This window comes from Eumetopias jubatus, unplaced genomic scaffold (genome assembly GCF_037043125.1).
Source record: "Eumetopias jubatus isolate StellerSeaLion01/CBP00866 unplaced genomic scaffold, mEumJub1_p1.0 scaffold_12, whole genome shotgun sequence".
NCBI classification, from domain to species: Eukaryota; Metazoa; Chordata; class Mammalia; order Carnivora; family Otariidae; genus Eumetopias; species Eumetopias jubatus.
Window position 1 is genome coordinate 28,177,847 of NW_028274818.1, and position 19,229 is coordinate 28,197,075.

General features: G+C 56.1%; 1 protein-coding gene across 1 annotated transcript in view; it reads right to left on the minus strand.

The window, feature by feature from the left end:
* The window catches only part of LGR6 (leucine rich repeat containing G protein-coupled receptor 6), a 115,995-nt gene extending 98,816 nt beyond the window's left edge, over window positions 1-17,179 (minus strand). Inside the window, exon 1 of the mRNA XM_028120320.2 lies at window positions 16,968-17,179. Within this exon, the coding sequence (XP_027976121.2) occupies window positions 16,968-17,179 (212 nt within the window). The remainder of the gene's footprint in view (window positions 1-16,967) is intronic.
* Window positions 17,180-19,229: the final 2,050 nt, after the last annotated feature.

Genomic DNA, 19,229 nt, shown 5'->3' on the forward strand with positions numbered 1-19,229 from the left:
GGCGGTGCCTCCCAAGTGGCATGAATGCCAGTTAGTATCCCTCCCCTCCGCTGTATTCAACCCCTAGAGCCCTTCCTCCTGGAGAAGCAGCACAGTAGGGTCACAACGGAAATGGGGTGGGGAGGCAGAGGGGAGGGGAGGAGAAGGGAGGGGAGGGCGTTCTGGGTCAGCCCTGCCCTTAGGAGGCACCCGCTGCTACTTCTCTCTGCTGCTTCCAAGTGAGTGCCACCTGCCCCAGCCCTGATCTTTGCATCCTTTGATCTTCTGATCTCTGGCCAGGGTCCCCCAGCCAAAGGCATTCCTGTCTCCCAGGCCTCCTCCAAGGAAGAGCAAAGGGCTGGGCTCCTGCCCCTTCTCCCAGGCTCCTCCCTCCTCCCTCTGAGATGTGTGTGTGTGTGTGTGTGTGTGTGTGTGTAACCAGGACTGCCACAGAAGCCCTGGGACCAGGTAACCGTCAGGTTCCCTCTGAGGTAGTGGTGTCTGGGGGAGAGGGACATGGAGAAGGGCTGGACACTGGACTGCCACTGGGCATGGTGCCCTGGGCTGGGACTGGACCCTGCTGGAAAGGTGCCTTCAGCCTCAGTGCTTTGTTCCGGGCGCCCTTGTGTGCAGAGCCTCGGTGAGCGCTGGAGGAGGCATATACGTGTGCCCGTGTGTACAGACAGGGAGGACCCCGAGGCCAGAGGAGAGATGCAGAACCACAGACCCAGCTGGAAAGAGCCTTGAACGTTAGTGCTGCAGGAATCTCAGGAGGAAGCTGGCCTACGGCAGCCAAGAGGGACAGGTTTAGCCATCAGAAAGTGGCCGGAGAGCTTTGCAAAGGGGGGTACTGGGCTGGGGTGCTTAGGATGGCAGTGAGGGATGGTATAGTAGGCTGAATGGTGGCCCCCCAAAAGACATGTCTACGCCCTAATCTCTGGCCCCTGTGAATGTGACCATACTTAGGAAAAGAGTCATTGCGGGTGTAAGTAAGAGAAGGATCTTGAAATGAGGAGAACATCTTGGTTTATTTGCATGGGCCCTAAGTCCAATGACAAGTGCCCTTATAAGGCACACACAGAGAAGAAGGTGATGTAGAGACAGAGGCAGAGATTGGAGTGATGTGGCCACAAGCCAAGGAAGCTGGCAGCCACCGGAAGTTAGAAGAGGCGTGCAGTGGATTCTTCCCTAGAGCCTCTGTAGTGAGTGGGGCCCTGTCGCCACCTTGATTCTGAGCTTCCGGCCTCCAGCACATGAGAGAATCAATTCCTGTTGTTTTAAGTCACCCAGTTCATGATACTTTGTAATAGGAGCCACTGGAAAGTATACAGTAGGTAGTCAGATGGGTCTCAATATACTGCTGGTCCTTGAGGCCCTGCTGTGGCCTCCCCCCGCCCCTGCTCTCTCCTTACCTTCTGCCACTGGCCTCCCTCCTGAAGCCTCAGACCAAGCTGATGAGCCATCCACATTCACCTAGGAAACTCATTCTCACCCTAGACACTCCCCCTGGATCTATGACCCAGCAATTCCACTCCTGGATGTATAACCAACAGAAACACATCCAGATGCTCACCAAATGACTGTACAAAACTGCCCATGTTAGCACTATCCACAATGCCCCTAAACTGGGACGTGTCCACTGCGCATCAACAGTAGAATGGATAGACTGTGTTGTGTTCTCCCGAAGTGAGTATGCGCAGCAATGAGCAAGAGTAAGCTATTGCGGCAAACAGCAGTGTAGTATGGAAAAATACTTCAAACACAACGAGGGAAAGAGGCCAGACATAAAATAGCGCTCTGTTTATGTAAAGTGCAAAACACAGGCAGAACGTACCTATGTTGTTAGAAATCATGACAGTGGTTACCCTTCGGGGGGTGGGAAGTGCCTAGAAGAAGGCATGGTGGGTGGAGGATTTCTAGAAAGCTGTGGACATTCTGTTTCTTGGTCTGGGTGCTGATGATGCCAGTGTACTCAGCTTGTAAAAATTTAGCAGGCGAGGGGTGCCTGGGTGGCTCAGTTGGTTAGGCGTCGGCCTTTGGCTTGGGTCACGATCCCAGAGTGCTGGGATCGAGCCCCACATGGAGCCCCACATGGAGCCCCACATCGGGCTCCTTGCTCAGTGGGGAGTCTGCTTCTCCCTCTCCCTCTGCCTGCCACTCCCCCTGCTTGTGCTCTCTCTCTCTCTCTGTGAATTAATAAATAAAATCTTTTTTAAAAAAAATTAGCAGGCGATAGGTAGTCTCTTCTGTGATGTAAATTATTCTCAAATAAAAAGTTAGTTAAAAAACAGAGAGACTCATTCTGATAATCTTCCCTGAACCTCAAGCTGGCTAAGGGTTCTAGCTCTAACCCTGGCTAAGGGTTCCCTCTAGATTCCCACAGCATCTTGTCAATACTTCTTAACATTTTACCTCATGGAATTGAAATCAGAAGTTCAATCCATGACTCAATATCATCTCACTCATCTGTGCACTCCCAGGACATTGCACCAGGCTCTGGCACATAGCAGGTTACTGACATCTGTTGGCATGGCCAAGGGCTTTGGTGTTCTCAGACTTCCCTCCCAGAGTTCCCTGGCCATCGGCCCCAGCACCCTGGGCCATTGCAGGATTCCACGGTGGGACCCACCCCTCCCCACTGCTGCCCCCCACCTCCTGAGTACCCCCACAACCGGCCTGTGCCTATCCTCATCCAAGCACTTACAAAGTGGTAACCTTCTGACCCACCAGCCTGAGATCTCTCTTAGCACAGATCACAGGGCTCACTCATCTTGGACCTTCAGAGCACACCCTGGAGATTGAAGAACCAGGAGCCTCAAGTCCCTGGAGGCCTCTCTCCATCCAAGCCTAGAGGCAAGCACATACCTTTGTTCCTCTTAGTTTGTTTGAAACTGGATGGAAATTTTCAAAAGAAGTGTTCTTTAAAAGAAAAAGTAGTAAGGAGAATGAATAGGAAAGACAAAAACTTCTAAGTAGAAGGGTTTATAGAACAGATGTCTCACTCTAATGAAACCCAAGCCTGGCCATGAGCTGGCTAACTGGCAGCTTAAGAGGCTCCCCAGCACGGCTCCATGCTCACCGCAGCCGTCTGGCTTGGATGCCACACCTCCGGCCCCTGGCGGAGCCAGGTTAGGGCCACCACCAAGTCTGGAGAGGGCGACCCTCCCTCCCAGCATCGCAGCCCTCTCTCTCAGGTGAGCACATGTGCTGGTTTCTGCTCTGTGCCTCCTGCCTCTGGCCATTCATTAGTGTATTCATCCGTTCGTTCCTTTCTTCACTCAATCCACCAGTACTTTTGTTCACCCCCGTGCAAGGGGCTTGTGCCAGCACCAAGGATACCAGGGAGCATTGGTGGCTGGGGCCCTGCTTTCCTGGGCTTCCTAGTCTAGTTTGGGAAACAGACAAGTGACCAGAAGTTCAGACCCACGGGGAGCCCTGGGGCCGAGCAGGCACACAGAGGGGAGCCCTCTCCCAGGGTTGAGGGATTAGGGAAGCTTCCGTGAAGAAGAGACATCTCCGTCAATCCCTTGTATCTGAAATCAAGCTGATGCTTCCCCGGCTTCCCCTGAAGACTGGCCCCCAGAGCTGCAGGCTTCTTGTCTGAACCCATTTCTTAACCACATCCTCACAGTAAATCACAGTGAAGTCTACGGGGCTTTTTCTTATTGCCCTAGATATAAACCAATAGGGCATCACCTAAGTATAAATGAGGTTAAAGCAATTCTGGGTGGGACGGCATGGGGGGAGTGGCTGGCCAGAGACTCAGCGGACGGTCTGACTTACTGCAAGGATAAGCTTTGGGGCAGTGCCCGGCACACTCTGAAATGCAGATTCTGACTCAGTAGGTCTGGGGTGGAGTCTGAGCTGCACACTCCAACAGTTCCCAGTGCTGATGCTGCTGGTCTACAGCCCATACTTGGGGTAAAAAGACTTTGGAAGATCCAAGGGACTAGATAGAATAAATCTTCTTCAAGCAACCCCTCATAAATAGTTTTGCAATCACTCTTTGGTTAAGTATTGACCAGACTGACTCACAGAGATGTCCAGTTGTGGCCTGGCGTGGGCAAGGCCAAGTAGAGGCTGAAATCTGGCCCTCACTCCACTCACCAACTCTGCCCCATCCCCGCATGGTGGGGCCACAGGGGCACTGAGCGGGCTGGCGGCAGCCCCCGGGGGATTGTGGGGCAGGGAGCCGCAGTGCTGTGCAGTCTCCGTGGAGGGGCAGACAGAGACCCTCAGCAGCCCCTCCAGGATCCCTGGGGACCGTGCAACATCTCCACCTCCTGCTTCTGAGGTTGCCTCTGTAGGTTAGGCTCCCTTCCTCTTGGAGAAAGTGAAGTGAAACCCAGTCCACCCCAGAGTGCGTTTGAGACTAACACAGCATGAGTAGCTGCTGGCTTTCTCCCCTCTGACCAGAACAGGAAGGAAACTCAGGAATATTACAGCAGGAAGGAGGAGAGACACCAGAAAGAATTTCCCAGGGATCACATTCTTGAGGAGCCACACTAAAGCAAGTGGTGGTGAAGACTTGGTCTGCCTGTGCCAGGGTTCTAGCTTGGGTTAGGGGTGGGGGGCTGCAACAAAACTTCAGGAGGGCCCCCAGGGCAAGCTTCTGTGTCTCCAAACCTTTCCCGTTTGCTATACTCTTTAGCCCTGACCCCCTACAGGCTCCAGGGCTGTCCATCAGCGCCGTCACACCAGGGTTCTAGGGGTTAGCCCAGGTATTTCCTGACCCCAAGCCCCACCCCCAGCGGGTCCCCCGGGCCCCGCAGCATGGTGCCTTTGCACCCCCATGCCAATCTGGAGGGTGAGGCTAATACTTTCTGGCAGGTAGAGGCAGGGCAGGCAGAGGGGGAGGCGGCACCCTGGGCTTCTGCATTCAGATCAGGGGAGCCAGCAACGAAGCGAGGGTTGGCGTGGCGTCGGCTGGCGGGGGGGTGGGCATTCCTCTTTCCGCTGGCTGCACATAGTTAATGGGGGGCCTTGTTCTGGCTGGGCACGCAGCCCTGGAGGTGCTGGTGATGGCCGTGCCTTGTCCCAGCCCCCGGGATCTCAAGTCTCACTGAGTGAAACTGCAAATCTCCGGGGACCCTGGCACCTCCCTCATCCCACAGTCTCAACATGGCCTCGCTCATGCTCCTTCCTCCCCTTCTCTTCCCTCTGCCTCTTCATTTAAACACGATCATTTGTCTCTGCAATATCCTGGGATTAGGAACTGCCAGCCCGACAGGAAACAGGCCCAAAGAGATCAGAGGACTTGTCCAAAGGCGCTCAGCAAGTTGGTGGCAAAGACAGAATTCTAGCCCAGGGTCTCCTGATTCCAGTTCCACTGAACAGAGAGCGGACCTACAGCTCAGGTGGGCCGGTGTCCAGGGAGTCTCAGACAAAACTGGAGGAGGGGACCTATTGACATCCCCCAATTCTTCCAGAACGGGCAGCCCTTCACTGCACAGTAGCCAGAGGGTGGGAGAGCTGGGAGGGCCGGGGCCAGCAGGGCTCTGCGGGTCGGCGGGAGGATCTCCTGAGGGGGCTCACACAGGGCACTAAACCTTTGTCTCCTCCCCCTGGACCAGCCACTGTGGCTGTTATATGGAGAACTGTGGATGTAAAACAGGGTGCCAAGCACAGCTGTGCCTGCGAGGGAGTACACACTCAGTAAACGTTTATCAGTTGAATAAATGAATAGTAATAGTTAACGCCCTTTGAGGTTACTATGCGTCAGACACTGTTCTAAGCATTTTCCGTATATTAACTCATTCGGCCCTCCCAACAGCCCTACGAGGTGGCCATCGTTACCGTCCCCATCATTTCCAGGTGAGGAAATTAAGGCACCAAAGAGTAAATCGTTCCCCGAAGACTGATGAAAGGCAGAGCCAGGATCGGAGCCCTGGAGGGGCAGCTCCAGAGCTCATGCACTTAACCAATCTGCTATACTCTGAAAAACTGGGAAGGGGTGCAACTCACACAGAGGCCCTCCCATTCAAGCAAAGGCCTTGCCCCCCAGAGTCACACCAAGATTCAGGTGCGCCCCATGCCTCACCTTGGCACAGCGCACCCCGTAGCCCTTGTCCCCTGCACATGCCATGCTCAGGCCAAGGAGTGCCCCCAGCCCAGTGATACCCAGTGTCCCTTCCAGCCCCGAGGCCACCTCAGGTGCATCCGGACAGAAGCTGCCTCTTCTACCCTATGGCATCCCTAAGGAGACCCCTCCTCCCGTCCATTCCTGCCCTCGTCCCCCTGTCTATCAGGATTGTAAGAACAGAAGACATGTATCTGCCATGTTAGGAATCAGAGGACAGAGCACGGAGAAGGGGTCTCGTTTGAATCTATGACCACTTGGGATGGGAGATGGGAGGCTGGTCAAGAGATTTCCTCATTCTACAAACCAGAAATACAAGGCTCAGAGGGGTGAAGAGCAGGACAATTTACGGGACCCAGTGCAAAACAAAACTGTGGGGCCACTTGTTAAAAAATGATGAAGAATTGTAAGATGGCGATCGCTTCTCGGCCTTTTGGCTAAGATCAAGTGTAGAATTGTAAGATGGCGAGAGCAGGCAGCATTCACCCAAGCACGGGGCCCATGTGGTGGAAGAGGGGGCACGTCTGTGATGTAGGCGCCGGTCTAAGGGGTTAGCCCAAGTCACCCAGCTCACAAGTGCAGAAGCTGGTAACTGTGCTGGGAGAGCCGGGGTCCAGTCCCGTCTGAGAAGCGAGTTGGCTCCGGGCTCCGGACTCTTCTGGGTCTGCCCCCAGGTAAGTGAGGGCGGGAGCCCAGGCCCTGTCCCAATTCCTGTTCTCTCTTGCTTTTGTCCTAGACAATAGTCCCCTTCCTTTCTTCTCTCCTCCCAGCCTCCTAATCGGCTCTGTCCACCACAAAGGCAGGGGATTAATTTACGGCCCCTTCCTGCCTCAACCTTCACAATCCCTGGACACTCGATCCACCTCCCCCTCCTCAGACACCCCCACCCTTGGGCTGCCCCAGATCTGGAGCCGAGGAGGAGGGAGAAAGACCGAATGCATATTCCTGTAGTGTTTGTGACCCTGTTCAGAGTGCCCCCTGCAGGTAGAGGCTGGTACGTGTGTGTGTGTGTGTGTGTGTGTGTGTGTGTGTGTGTGTGTACACGCACGCACATGCCCATGTGTTTGAAGGGGGGCGTGTGATGTAGTCCTAAGAGGAAGGGAACCAGGAGCCCAGATCCTGCCTTCAGGAAGCTCCCAGTCTGAAGCCTGAGTTCTGGCCCTTCCCCTGAGAGCTCCAACTTCTAATGCCCTGAATCTGAATCTGATGAGGCAGAGCCTTTGTCAGGTGGACACACACGCGCCCTCAACAGACATGGGTACACAGTCCTACTTGATATTTTTGCAGCGGCGTGGGGCGGGGGGAAATAACATCCTCTGTGTGCTAAGCACTCATCCAAGCAGGACCTTGCTTAATACAACCACTTCATCGGGGAGAGATGATTATTCTGTTTTGCACATAAGTGTCCACCTAGGGCTTCTAACGCCCACTCCTGTGGTTTTTCCCTTGCACAACTGCCTCTCCAGGGGTTTCTGCATCAATGGCATTAGTTAACATGAGCTTTCCTTCCTCTGTGCGCCTGCCCCCTGCTCCTTATCTGGACCCGCCTGGTGCACGTCTCACTCCCCACAAAGTGTCACGGTTATTTGTGTGCTTGTCTTGTCTCTTTCTCCGAGCCCTCAGGGCAGAGGAAAGAGCCTGGGCTTTGGAGGCCCCAAGCTGACCTCCAACGTTGGCTCTCCCCCTTGGCCCGGTGTCCCCCTCCTTGTCTGAGAGAGGGAGGAAGGACAGAACAGCCCACAAGGGTGGATGCACGAGAAAGCCTTCCGCACGGTGCTCCCAAATGAATGTTTGCTCCCCACATGGCTAGGGAGTTTGAGTGGCGTTATCACTGATCATTAACAAAGGGGAACGGGAGAGCGCAGCATGAGCTGGGGGGAGAGGTATTATCAGGATGCGAACAGTGCGCTCTGGCAACTGTGCTTAAACCCCGGCTTAAACACACTCTACCCATAGAGCTATCCCCACTGAACGGCACAGTCCTATATGCAAAGGAACATGAAGCAAATTGGGAGAGACCCAGGGACCTGGGGAAAAGAATCCTTAGCCGGGGTCAACCTAAGGGAAGGCTTCCTTCCTACAGGAGGTGTTAAAAGCCCCTTAGCGGCTGCTGCCTTGGCCTGTTTCCCAGGAGTCAATGGTAACTCAGGTCGGGAGACCATTCAAACTTGCGAATCACACAGGGAGGTGGAATAAATCTCAACAGTCTTGATCCTCCATAGGCCACCCAAGCGACCACCCCCTCCCTGCCCTGCGGTGACCCTAGCAATGAACTGGGCTGGGGTGGTAGATGGGGACGGTGATGGCACCTCCTCTGCACCACCACTCCTCCCCCTCTTCCCCCTTCAGTAGTCCATCTGCCTTGGCTTTGGGCCTAGGGACCATGTCCAAATCCCTGACACAAGTGCAATGGAAGGCACTCAGCACCCTCCTCCCATCCGCCTTTCTGGACACTCTCAGGGACACCCCCACCTCCTCCAGCACCTCCAAGGGCAAAGGGGAGGGGACGGTGGCAGGGAGAGAGGATGAGGAGAACTGTGTTCTAGATCCAACCCTCTGCGTCTCACTCCCAGCCAAGCCCTAAATTGGCGGAGTTATACCGATAAGACGCAGGGCTACTTTTTGCCTGCCTCCATGTCTCCATTCAAGTGCTTCTCCTTCCAAGGGAGATCAGAGTGGGTAATACCAATAGCCCCCATGTGTCGGGCATCTGCTGTGTGCCAAGCACTCTGCCAAATTGCAAACGTCTTTCAAAGAGCTTGATATCCTTACGCCCATTTTGAAGCTGAGGCATTTGAGGCTCAGAGAGGTGAAGAATCAGGGAGGGCCATCCAGCGAGTTAGTGCTGGAGTTGAGCTTTGAACCTGTGAGTGCAGGCTGCAAACACCAGCTTCTTCCTCCGCAGCAGTGCTTCCAGGTGTGGCCGAGAGAGAGAAAGAGAGAGAGAGAGAGAGACAGAGAAAGGGTCTCCGCCCCTGGGGGGCCGGATGCTGCCTGGGGTTGGTGGGGTTGGCTAGAAGCCTTTGGCTGGGAGCAGCCTAGTTGATTTATCCCAGCTGCTAAACACCTTGAATTCGTTTTTGTTTTTTAAATGTGTGGCCTGAGGCGAAAAAGGCCAAGAGCCCAGCTCTGGAATATCCTGCCTCAAGGAGTGAGATAGAAAGTCTGTGGTGATGAAGTAATAGAGCCCCAGTGTGTTCTGTGTTCGAGGCTCCTGCTTTCCCTTTTCCTGGCGGGCCTTGCCTGTCCACTCTCTGCCTGAATCCCCTGGTCCTTCAGGACTCAGGATGGGGTCTCCCCTGACCAGCACCGTCCTCAGAGAGCTCCTGACCTCGGACACTCCCCATGACCATCCGGTACAGTGAGCCAACTCTTCCTGTCTCCTCTGACATCCCCATCCCCATCCTGACTGCCTCACAGAGGACCTAGCACCTTCCCTTCAAGCAGCCCCCACAGAGGAGTTCCCAGAGACCCTGCTGGCCGATGGGATGGGAATGAAACCACCAACACTTCTTGAGAAAGACAAGAAAACTGGAACTAGGCTTTAAGGGACTGCTGTGCCTGGGAGTTTAACGTGCCCACAGTCTTGCCCATTCCCTCAGAGCTCCAAAACCCCCAGCTCTGACCCCCTTAGCGGCAGTGGTTAGGGCAAAATCCCACCACTGGCTGGCGGCCTCAGGCCAGACCCTTAACACCTAGAAGTCTCAGTTTCCTCATCCATAAGATGGAGATAATGTTAGCCCCTCTCTCCCAGGGTTTCTGCAAGATGATGCCAGGGGGATGCTTACACAAATGCAGTAAATGCCCACTGGTACCACCGTAGGTTAAGGCAGCGAGGCCCTCACAGTGGCACTTTCCTAGGTATGTCTGTCTGGGCCCCAAGGATGACCTTCTTGACAATCTGGTTTCTTCCTGGAAGAAAAGTTACAGTCTAGGGAATGAAAATGTCAACCAGGAAGGCAACCAACCCCACCGTGTGCGACAGTAGACAGGAGAGGCAGGAAACTGGAAACTGGGCACGAGGTACGTCCCTGGCCCCAGCCTTAGATTCTGTATCTCACACAATTCATCAGAGGGGGCCCCGATGCCCCAGGGCTGGGGAAATTCAAGATACAGGTCTTCCTTATTAGCTCTGCAGGAGGAAGAAGACAGTGGCACAGAGGACACCTCGGCAGCTCTGGAGGTACCCTGTCTTGGAGCAGCAGGGCCCAGCCCCCACCTGCCCGCTGCCAGCCCGCCCGTGGCCTGCTCTGGCATGGCTCCGGGGGGGCGCAGTGCCAACCCCTGAGCCCTACCCCCCCGCCCCCCCCGCCCCCCCCGCCATGTCCTTTCGCTGCTTCCAAAATAACTCTGCTCCCTGCCCAGGTTTGGCCTCTTGGGTGTTTTTCTCCTCCTGAGACCTGTTCTCCCATGTCTGAAGGGCGGAGGGGTGGGGGGAAGGAAGACCTGAATTGTCATTAGACATTGGGGACCACCCCCTTCTTTTGCAAGGAACTAGTTAGCACAAAGGGGCTCCCACAACCCTGAGAGCCCCTGAGTCAATGAGTCCATTTCAGTTTGACTAAAAGAAGGCATCATTTCCAATATGAGAAAGAGGGTTGGAAATTTCTCCCCCACCCCTGTCTCTTGTACCTTCCCAAAGCCCCAGTGGGACTCCTGGCCTTGGCCCTGCACCCAACAGAGTGAGTTTACTAGCCTAAGGGTCACACAGCCCATTAGGGACGGGCTCAGGTAACGCTTACTGGTCCCTAAGGGCATGTCCCGGGGCAGAAATCCTAACTGCCCCGCACACACCTACTTTTCCTCGGGCTGTACCAGAGAAGGCTCTAATTCCACAGAACTCACGCTTCTGGGGAGAAGCTGGGCTCTGCCGACAGCGGTGACCTGGAAGTCTAGACTTCTCCTCTCTGGAGAGTCTCCTACCAGGTACCAGGCCAGGGGCCAGCTCCTCATGTGTCCCTGTGAGGAGGATCACTTCCTCCATCATCCTGGGGGCTGGGAGCTCAAGAGCTGAATGGGCTCTGTGAAACACCCCAGTCCCTGAAGGTCAAGGGGAGGGGGCTTTATTAGTACAGATAGAGGGAGGGAGGAAGAAAGAAGGGGTCGATCTGATGGGGCTCCAGAAGATCACCCGGGCACCTCACATCCCCACCCTGTCACAGGTGGCTCTGTTATTCCCCTTCTGGGCCTCAGCAGATCATTTGCAGGTGAAAAGATGGAGAAAAACAATATAAATCGTCAACATTTGAAAGTGGGTATAAACATGAAAGACACCGTGCTCCGGCTTTCTTTGTGTCATGAGCCCTTCCCCCACCCCCTTCCAAGTAAATACTGTTCCTGCTTCCAGGTTCAAGGTGAAGAAGCTAACTGTGGAGAGGTTAAGTAACTTGTCCAAAGGCACGAAGCCCCTAGCTGCTGGGGTGGAGAGACTGGAGACCACAGCCAGAGCCTCCCGGCCTCCCGGGCAGGGTCTCCCTACGCGGTGCCCTAGCCGGTGCCCCGTGCCCCGTCCGTCTCCCAGCCTGGTGGGCCAGGGGCAGTGCGGGAAGCAGGCTGTGGCACACGTGGGGCCATCAGGGTTGAGAGCCCACGGTGTGGGGGAAGGTGGGGTTGAGCGGGGGGCGGGCTGGGGGCCAACTCTGCTCGGAGCCAGGCCTTCTCCAACCAGCCGCCCCACCCGGCCGCGCCCAGGGCCTGCTGCTGCCAGAGCCCAGAGGTTTCCTTTTTCTTTTGCCTAGGGTTGTTTCCTGCCTTTCCTTTGAACTGGGGTGTTAGCTCCTCCACGCACTCACCCTCCTCCGGCGACCCCCCAGGCCTGCCCTCTGATGGGCCCGTCCCCCCAGGCTGCACTTTGGAGGAAGCCTGGCACCCCATTTCCTGGAATCACTCTCCCTGGCTTCGCCCTTCTCTCTGCCCTGGTCCGGGTGCTGTCTGGATCCTCCCCCTTCCCTCCGTCCCTTCCTCTACTGCCCACCTCCACTAAGCAATTCTCGCTGGAGGCTTTCTCCATCCTGCATCGGGGGAGCAGGCCCAGGGTTGATTTCTCCCTGCCTCTCCCACTCATGTTTTTCAACGAAATGTGTAGACATTGAGGTCCAGAAAAGTTTGGGGGCTCGCATCATAGCAACTGAGGGACCGAGGATTAGAACTCACAAATCCCAAGTTTCAGGAAGGCAGAGATGGCTCAGGCTCTTAGAATCTACCAGAAATGGAAACTGAGGCCTGACCCAGGGAGGGTAGCCTTGGAGGTGAGACAGGAGACCGGGCACATTGAGCCCCAGGGTACATCGTGCCCAAGGCCAGCTCTTATCCACTGAAGCTGCTTGCTTCTCTGCTTCTTCCTGTGATAGACCCCGCAAGGCCCATCGGGACATGTTGGGAGGAGGCTGGCATCTTCCATCCACTGTCCACCTCCTGCCCCGATGCCCTAAGACTGCACCAGCCAGCCGGAAACTATAGCTTCTCCAGGTTCCCAGTATAGCGACTTCTGTCTCCTTGCCAGCCACTCTTCCTTCTCCTGGCCCCACCACACACACACACACACACACACACATACACACACACACACACACACACACACCATCCCACGCCTTTCACGGAACAGTGCTCCTCCTCTCCTCCCAATGCTGGCTCCAGGACTTCCTCCTCCAGGAAGACTTCCATGCCTAACATTTCTTGGCCCCGGTCACCCTAATAACAACACTGGCTAACACTGACTGAGCTCTTCCCACAGGCCACACACCATGCCAGACCCTTTACAAACACTATTTCAGTGAATCCACACAGCAACCCTATGAGGTAGATATTAGCTCCATTTACAGATGAGAAAACTAAGTCACAGACCAGCTGGCCCAGGTTCACGGCTTAGTGATGAGTCATCCCCTGCTCTGTTGTGGCTGATGCCTGTGCTATCAACCCCTCTGCCCTCCCCCAGTGGCCTGCCTCCATCCGGTCATGGGCATCCCCCACGCAGTGATGAGGAGGATGCAAATTACCTAGCATACACACATACACACACACAAACACACACACACACACACACACACACAACCTGCTGACCTTGCAAACAAGCTTAGTGGTTATCATGGGCAGTCTGAAAGGGAGTGAAGTCCCAAGAGGGCAATGAGCAGCCTGACTAGGGCTGCCCGGAGGGGCGGCCCCTCTCTCTGCCCCCAAAGCAGTGGGTGATGGAGATGGATGCTCAGGGCCAACTGCAAGTGTAGGGACCTCAGGCCTTTTACAACTCCCCTCCCAAGAAGGCTTTTCTCCCACCATCCATTCCTGATACGGCTCAACTTTGGGAGCAAAAGGAGGAACAGATAGTAACTACTCAGATTCTCCTACTCGGGGACAATTCTGCGTCTTTGCCAACAAGTATTTGCTGTCTGGACATCCCTGTCCCTTCACTGTGTGTATGTGGGGTAGAATACAGCAAGAGGCCTTCTGTCTTCATGTCACCATCAAGCTGGAATGCCCCAGAGCTCCACCTCCTCCAAATGGTTTCCCAGAACAGGCCCTACCCAGGAAGAAGGTCTAAACCCCAGTGAGGCTCATGGCAACTCAGTTTGGGAGGAGACTTCAAAAAATGAGAGATCCTTGAAAGATTGTGGGTATTTCAAGTCTGTCTTCCTAAGCTTGATCAAACAGGGCTGGTGTTGGGCCCCAAAAGAATCATAATTTTTGGACTTAGGTGTCAAAGCAAAGGGTAGCAGTTGGGTATAAAGACTTTCTGGTCTTCGCTAGAACCAAGATGGAGGAAGGTAGAGGTGTGTGCACCATGAGAGGTAACTGACTAGAAGGAGGGACTCTCACCTTCCCAGGATGGGTAAGCAGATGTGAAGTAATTTTTATTGGGGCAGGTCTAGGACCCCCAGGTATCTTCTGGAGTCCATAGTTCCTTGGTACTGCCTATGATTCAATCTATGGCTCCTTCTAAGGATCTTCAAATGCCCTCTGGCCTGCCACTTCCTGTACACCCAAGTGCTTTAATCTTACCTTTCACCTTCTCAACCCCGTGTCAGAAAGACTTAAGGGTCCACTCCCCTTCCACCCCCACCCCCACTGTCAACCGACTCCTTGGACCCCAGGCCCCCAGAACAACCAAGCATTGAGCAAGACCAACACCTACAGATGACTCCCTAGCACACACCTCTCTTCTTCCTGCCACAGACCATTCCCTTGGGTTCTTTTTATTTAAATATTTTATTTGTTTGTTTGTTTGTTTGTTTATTTATTTGAGAGAGAGAGTTGGGGGAGATGGGGAGGAGCAGAGGGAGAGAGACAAGCAGACTCCGTACTGAGCACAGAGCCCGATGTGGGGCTCAATCCCAGGACTCTGAGATCAGGACCTGAGCCAAAATCAAGAGTTGGATGCTCAACTGACTGAGCCAGCCTGGTGCCCCTCCCTTGAGTTCTATACTCACCCCTGGACTCAGTTTCCCTCCTGTGTGAAGTGTCCTGGGAGCTTGCTTCCATCTCCACTACACACCCAACAGCAGGCATGATAATAATAGCCACCATTTCCACATCACCCCCTGTGTGTCAGGCGCTGTGCCAGGGACTTCATACTGACATATTGTCTCATTTATTCCTCCCTGCTACCCATTTCTCTCCATACACAAATGACGAGCCCGAGGCTCAGAGGAGCTCAGTGACTCAGCAGGTGACAAAGCTGGGAAGGAACCAGGGTTTGGGGGCCGAGACAGAGAGGCACTGTGGGTTCCATCATCAAATATAAATCTGCACTGTCCTCTGCTAGAGCTGGGCTCCTTGAGGCAAGGCCAGACTGGGCACTGCCTGACATTGCTGAGGAGGAAGGGAGCCCCATGACCTCCCTGCCCTCACTATTCTCAGTGACAACCCTCATGCCTGCTCCACCTTCCTGAGAGGCAAAGAAAGAAGACTCCTCCTCTGAGCCACCCTCAGGCCAGCTGCCCCCAGCAGAGACTCCTTCATCCACCATGAACATGGGACCCGTCCACAGCCCAGGGCAGGGGACATGGTTCTCTCCCACCTCCCTCCAGTATTCCAGAGCCCACTGCTAAATCCCCCACATTGCCTGAGGACCCTACTCCGTCTCCTCCCCTCTCCCACAAGTCCGCGTCTTGGGAGAGAGAGGCTTTCTGTAGTCCCACAGAGACATAAGACAAACTCAGAAAATGCCACCTCCACTGAACCCAAGTGCAGACCTCACAGCTCCAAGGAACTGTGACAAGGTGGTGGAAAATCTCCCATCAGCCTGGATGGTGGGACGCTTGGATTCCAAAGGTGGCATTGTACCTCTCCTTCCCCAAGTTCTTCCAGTAAAAGGGTCAGTCTGGAAAGACAGGTGCTGAGAAAGGAGACTGGAACAATCAATCTCTGGAAGCCCCCCCCTTCAACCCAGGAAAAGCCCCTTCCTTCTGCTCCCCCAGAGAAAGACTCTACAGATGCCATTTCCAAACTCTTTCTAGCCCCAGAACCCTGTCTTCAAATGAAACAATGTCATATACCCCCAATATATAAAATGGTTAAAAGTGGGGCTGCCCTAGCTGTAGCAGACATGGGGGCCAGAGCCAGCCCTCCTCTACCAGCTGAGGGGCAGCCTCCCAGCCCCCCAAGGGGCTCACAGTGTTCACTGCTGCCTTCACCTCCTGGGCTGTGAAGGATTCAATTTGCCCTTTTGGAATATGGACACTATTTTCTCCTCTCACTCCCTGCCCTGGTCCCCAGCCTGTGCCTCTTGAAGTGGAGACGGACATCCAACTAGGGACAGAAAGACTGGGAAGGGAGCTCCATGAAGGGTTGCAATCAGGACCCTCCACGTGCCGCCAGGACACCCTCACAACTGATTGTCGGATCCCATTTAGCTCAACAGGCACTTGCTGGGCTCCTGTGAAAACTAGCCCAGCCCCCTCTTCCTCAGAGCTCCCAGGTCCTGGAGCCCCAGAACCTATCCCTGGGACAGATGGTCTGGGACTTTCCCACCTGAACTCCTCTGAGAAAAGGTGAAGGAGTCTGGGCAGGGGCGGGGGGGGGGGGGGAGGGGGCAGGTTTCCTTCCCAGAGCAGAGGTGGGGGTGGGGTTAGGTGGTCTGGAATGCACTCTCACACACTCCTCCTGCCCAGGTGGGAGCAGGGAGTGCCCCCAGCCCTCAGGCTCTGAGGGGGAAGCTCCTCTGAGCCTTCCCCGGGACAGCTGCCCCCAACAGGGTCCCCTTCACGCGCCATCTCACCCCAACTCAGCTCTAAAAATGGTTCTCTGGTTTTCGGCCTCGGCGCCTGCCCACAAATTAGTATCTCCAACGCGGCCTCTTGGGACATGACTTCAGGGAGGCCCCCGGGGGAGACAAGAGGCCTCAGCAGAGGGAGATGGTGCTGGCAGGGGCCCTTTTGGTGGAGCCAAGAGTAGCTAGGCCCCTCTCCCAGCTTCTAGGACCCCCCCCCGAGGCCACCCAGCCTGTGTGACAGCTCTGCTCTCCTTGCATGCAGAGGAACAGACATCTCTGCACCCCACTGGGGCCCCTCCCCTCTGCTCTACCACCAAATCAGTCAGCCTCACGCTCAGCCACCGTCTGGGCACTGCTGCGTAGGGGGAGAAAGCAGCCCCCGGGGGCCCTCCAGCTCCAGCGTCCAGACACCCACCTCTTACCAAGCCTGAGCTCCCACAGTAAACCCCCAGACAGGGGCCACTGAGAAACCAAGGGAAGCCCAGCCTCACCACTTGCCTGGTCCACAGTCTCAGACTCACCTCCCACCCGCTCAGGGGCACACCTCACCCCAGTCCCGCAGCAGCCCACTTGGAAGGGGAAGAGCCCTCCCCGGATGCCCATGCTTCCCGGCACCTAGCAGGTGCCCTAGCCCGAGGCCAGGGCTGGGCGCTAGCGGATGGCCAGACGGGAGCGGGGAGGGACGTGCGGGCCAGTACTCACAGGTAAGCCGTCAGGGGGTCCAGGTCCCCGGGAACGGTGGAGAGCCCGAGCTCCGAGCAGTCGGCCGACAGCATGATGCCGTCCTCCTGGCAGTGGCAGGGGGCCGGGCAGGCGGCTGGTGCGGGGCCGGGCTGTGGGGCGCCGGCGGCGCACGGGGAGGCGCATAGCGCGGCGCACAGCCACAGCGCCCCGAGTCCGGGCGGGCTGGGCATCTCGGCGGCCGGCGGCCGGGGCACCTGGCGGGCGCTCCGGCGCGGTGACGGCCGCTGCTCGCCTCTGGGTCCCGCGGCCGGGCGGGCTGGCTGCGCCGTCGGTGGGGACCGCCCCGTGGGCTCTGCTGGGTGTCGTCGGCCGCAGCGGCGGCAGCGCAGGACCGGTGCAGTCAGAGAGGGGCAGGCATTGTTGAGTGATCTTCGTTATTCAGTTTCACAGGCTGGGCTTGGCAAGGGAGGGAGACACAGGCGGAGGAGGAGTCAAGGAAACTTTCTGCGCTGTGGCTCGCTCCCCTTCCCTCCTTCCTTCCGAGCTGGCAGGAATTTCATCCAGGAAAGAAGGAAAAAAAAAAAAGGCAAAGAAACCCCAAGAGAGTGAGCAGAGACGGCATGTCAGGGACCTGCACTTGCACTTGTTTGGAAACCGTGGGATGTCCCAGGACCTAGGCTTGCGGACTGGGGACCCTCTTGCCTGCAGGGTCAGCCATGGCTCCGCGGGACTTGGAGGAGGCCCTCTGGAAGCAATCTTAAGAGTTCCCACAGGCCCCCAACCCCTCTACCACATTTGCCACAGAGACCGAAGAGGGAAGTGATTTGTTCAAGGTCACATGGCTGAGGGGGAGGGGGGAAGCCCCAGAACTGGAATTCAGGGTCTGTCCTTGTCACCTTGTCTCCTGGAGGAAGGAAGTAAGGCGTTGTCCTCAAAGGGGTCAGGCGGTGAAAGTTTCTACTTTATGCAAGGATGGGGGCAGCGGGCAAGGAGGAAGGGCTTTCTCACTGAGCAGCCGGCCCTGCCACCAAAGAAATGGGTGCGGATTTCCACCCGCTGAGTGTATTTTGCATGCATGCAGCCCCAGTCAGGTCTAAGGCCCTGGGATCACCTTGATGCTGTCCAAGGGAGCAAGCTAGGCAGATAGACTGAGAGACTGAGCGGGCTGGGTGGTCAGAGGCTTCCCTGAAAGTCTGCGGATTGGCGCCACCTGGAGCCCAGCACTGCAGCTGCAGCCCAGCCGCCCTGAGGCTGGAATCCCAGGGTCCTTCTGGCGGGTCCCAGGGCCTTGAGGGGCAGGGCAGATGGTGGCTAAGGCTGGCATCAAGTCCCTACTCTCTTCTTAGACCAGACTGGGCTGGCTGTGCTTCCTTCATGTAGCCTTTTGCTTTCTCTGGTCTCTCCCACGCTGAGCCAAACCCCAGTGCAGAGCTAGAGCCTGCTCTGTCTCCCATTTGGGCTCTATCTTCCCATGGCCCGTCCAGAGTGTATACCCAAAGCCTGGAGACTCAGAGGCAGCCATTATTCCTTCCACCCCATACCTCCAGACCCCTCCATACCTCACATCAACTGCCCCCCACCCGACCCCGTTCTCTGCTACTGCTGCTAACCTCCTGGGTCCCCAGGTCAGCCAGCAGACCCTGACCCAGGCTCCAGTTGGGGCCATAGCCCTGAATGTAGCTGAGCCACCCAGGAAGGCCAGAGAAGGTCCTGCACAGATGGTCCTGGCTCTCATTACCAGAAAAGACCCACAAATGGAAGCCGCCCCTGCCTTCCCAGATCAGCCTGGGTTTCTGGCCTCACTCATCCATAGTTTGGCTCCATTCCCCTGCCTGTTTGCAGCTCCCTCTGCTCCAGTGTGAGGGGCCCAGACTGGAAAGACCATGGTTGAGCCCCGTTCCGACCTCAGCAGCAGCCCTTCATGGCAGGCGTGGGGGGCTCAGAGCTAGTCTCCTGCCCGCCAGTTTGAGGGTCACAATGGGACCAACCTTTGGGACTCCCGATAAACATAGTTTAGAAGAGGCCACGACATCCATTCCCCCGGGGGGGAGCACCAGAGCCTAACCTCATCCTGGGAAGGCTCCGGATGGAGCAGAGAGCCCTACCTCTGTTCCCCTTCTCTAGCCAGGCCTGAGAAAGGCCCTCTCTGACCCCTGGCACCTTGTACTTTACCAGGAACTCAGGTTGGCCAGTGAGAGTTCTGTCTCCTCTTCCATTTGGGGATCTAACTGCATCTCAGGGCCTCCTGCTCTGATTGGCCCGGGCTCTCTCTGGGCCCTG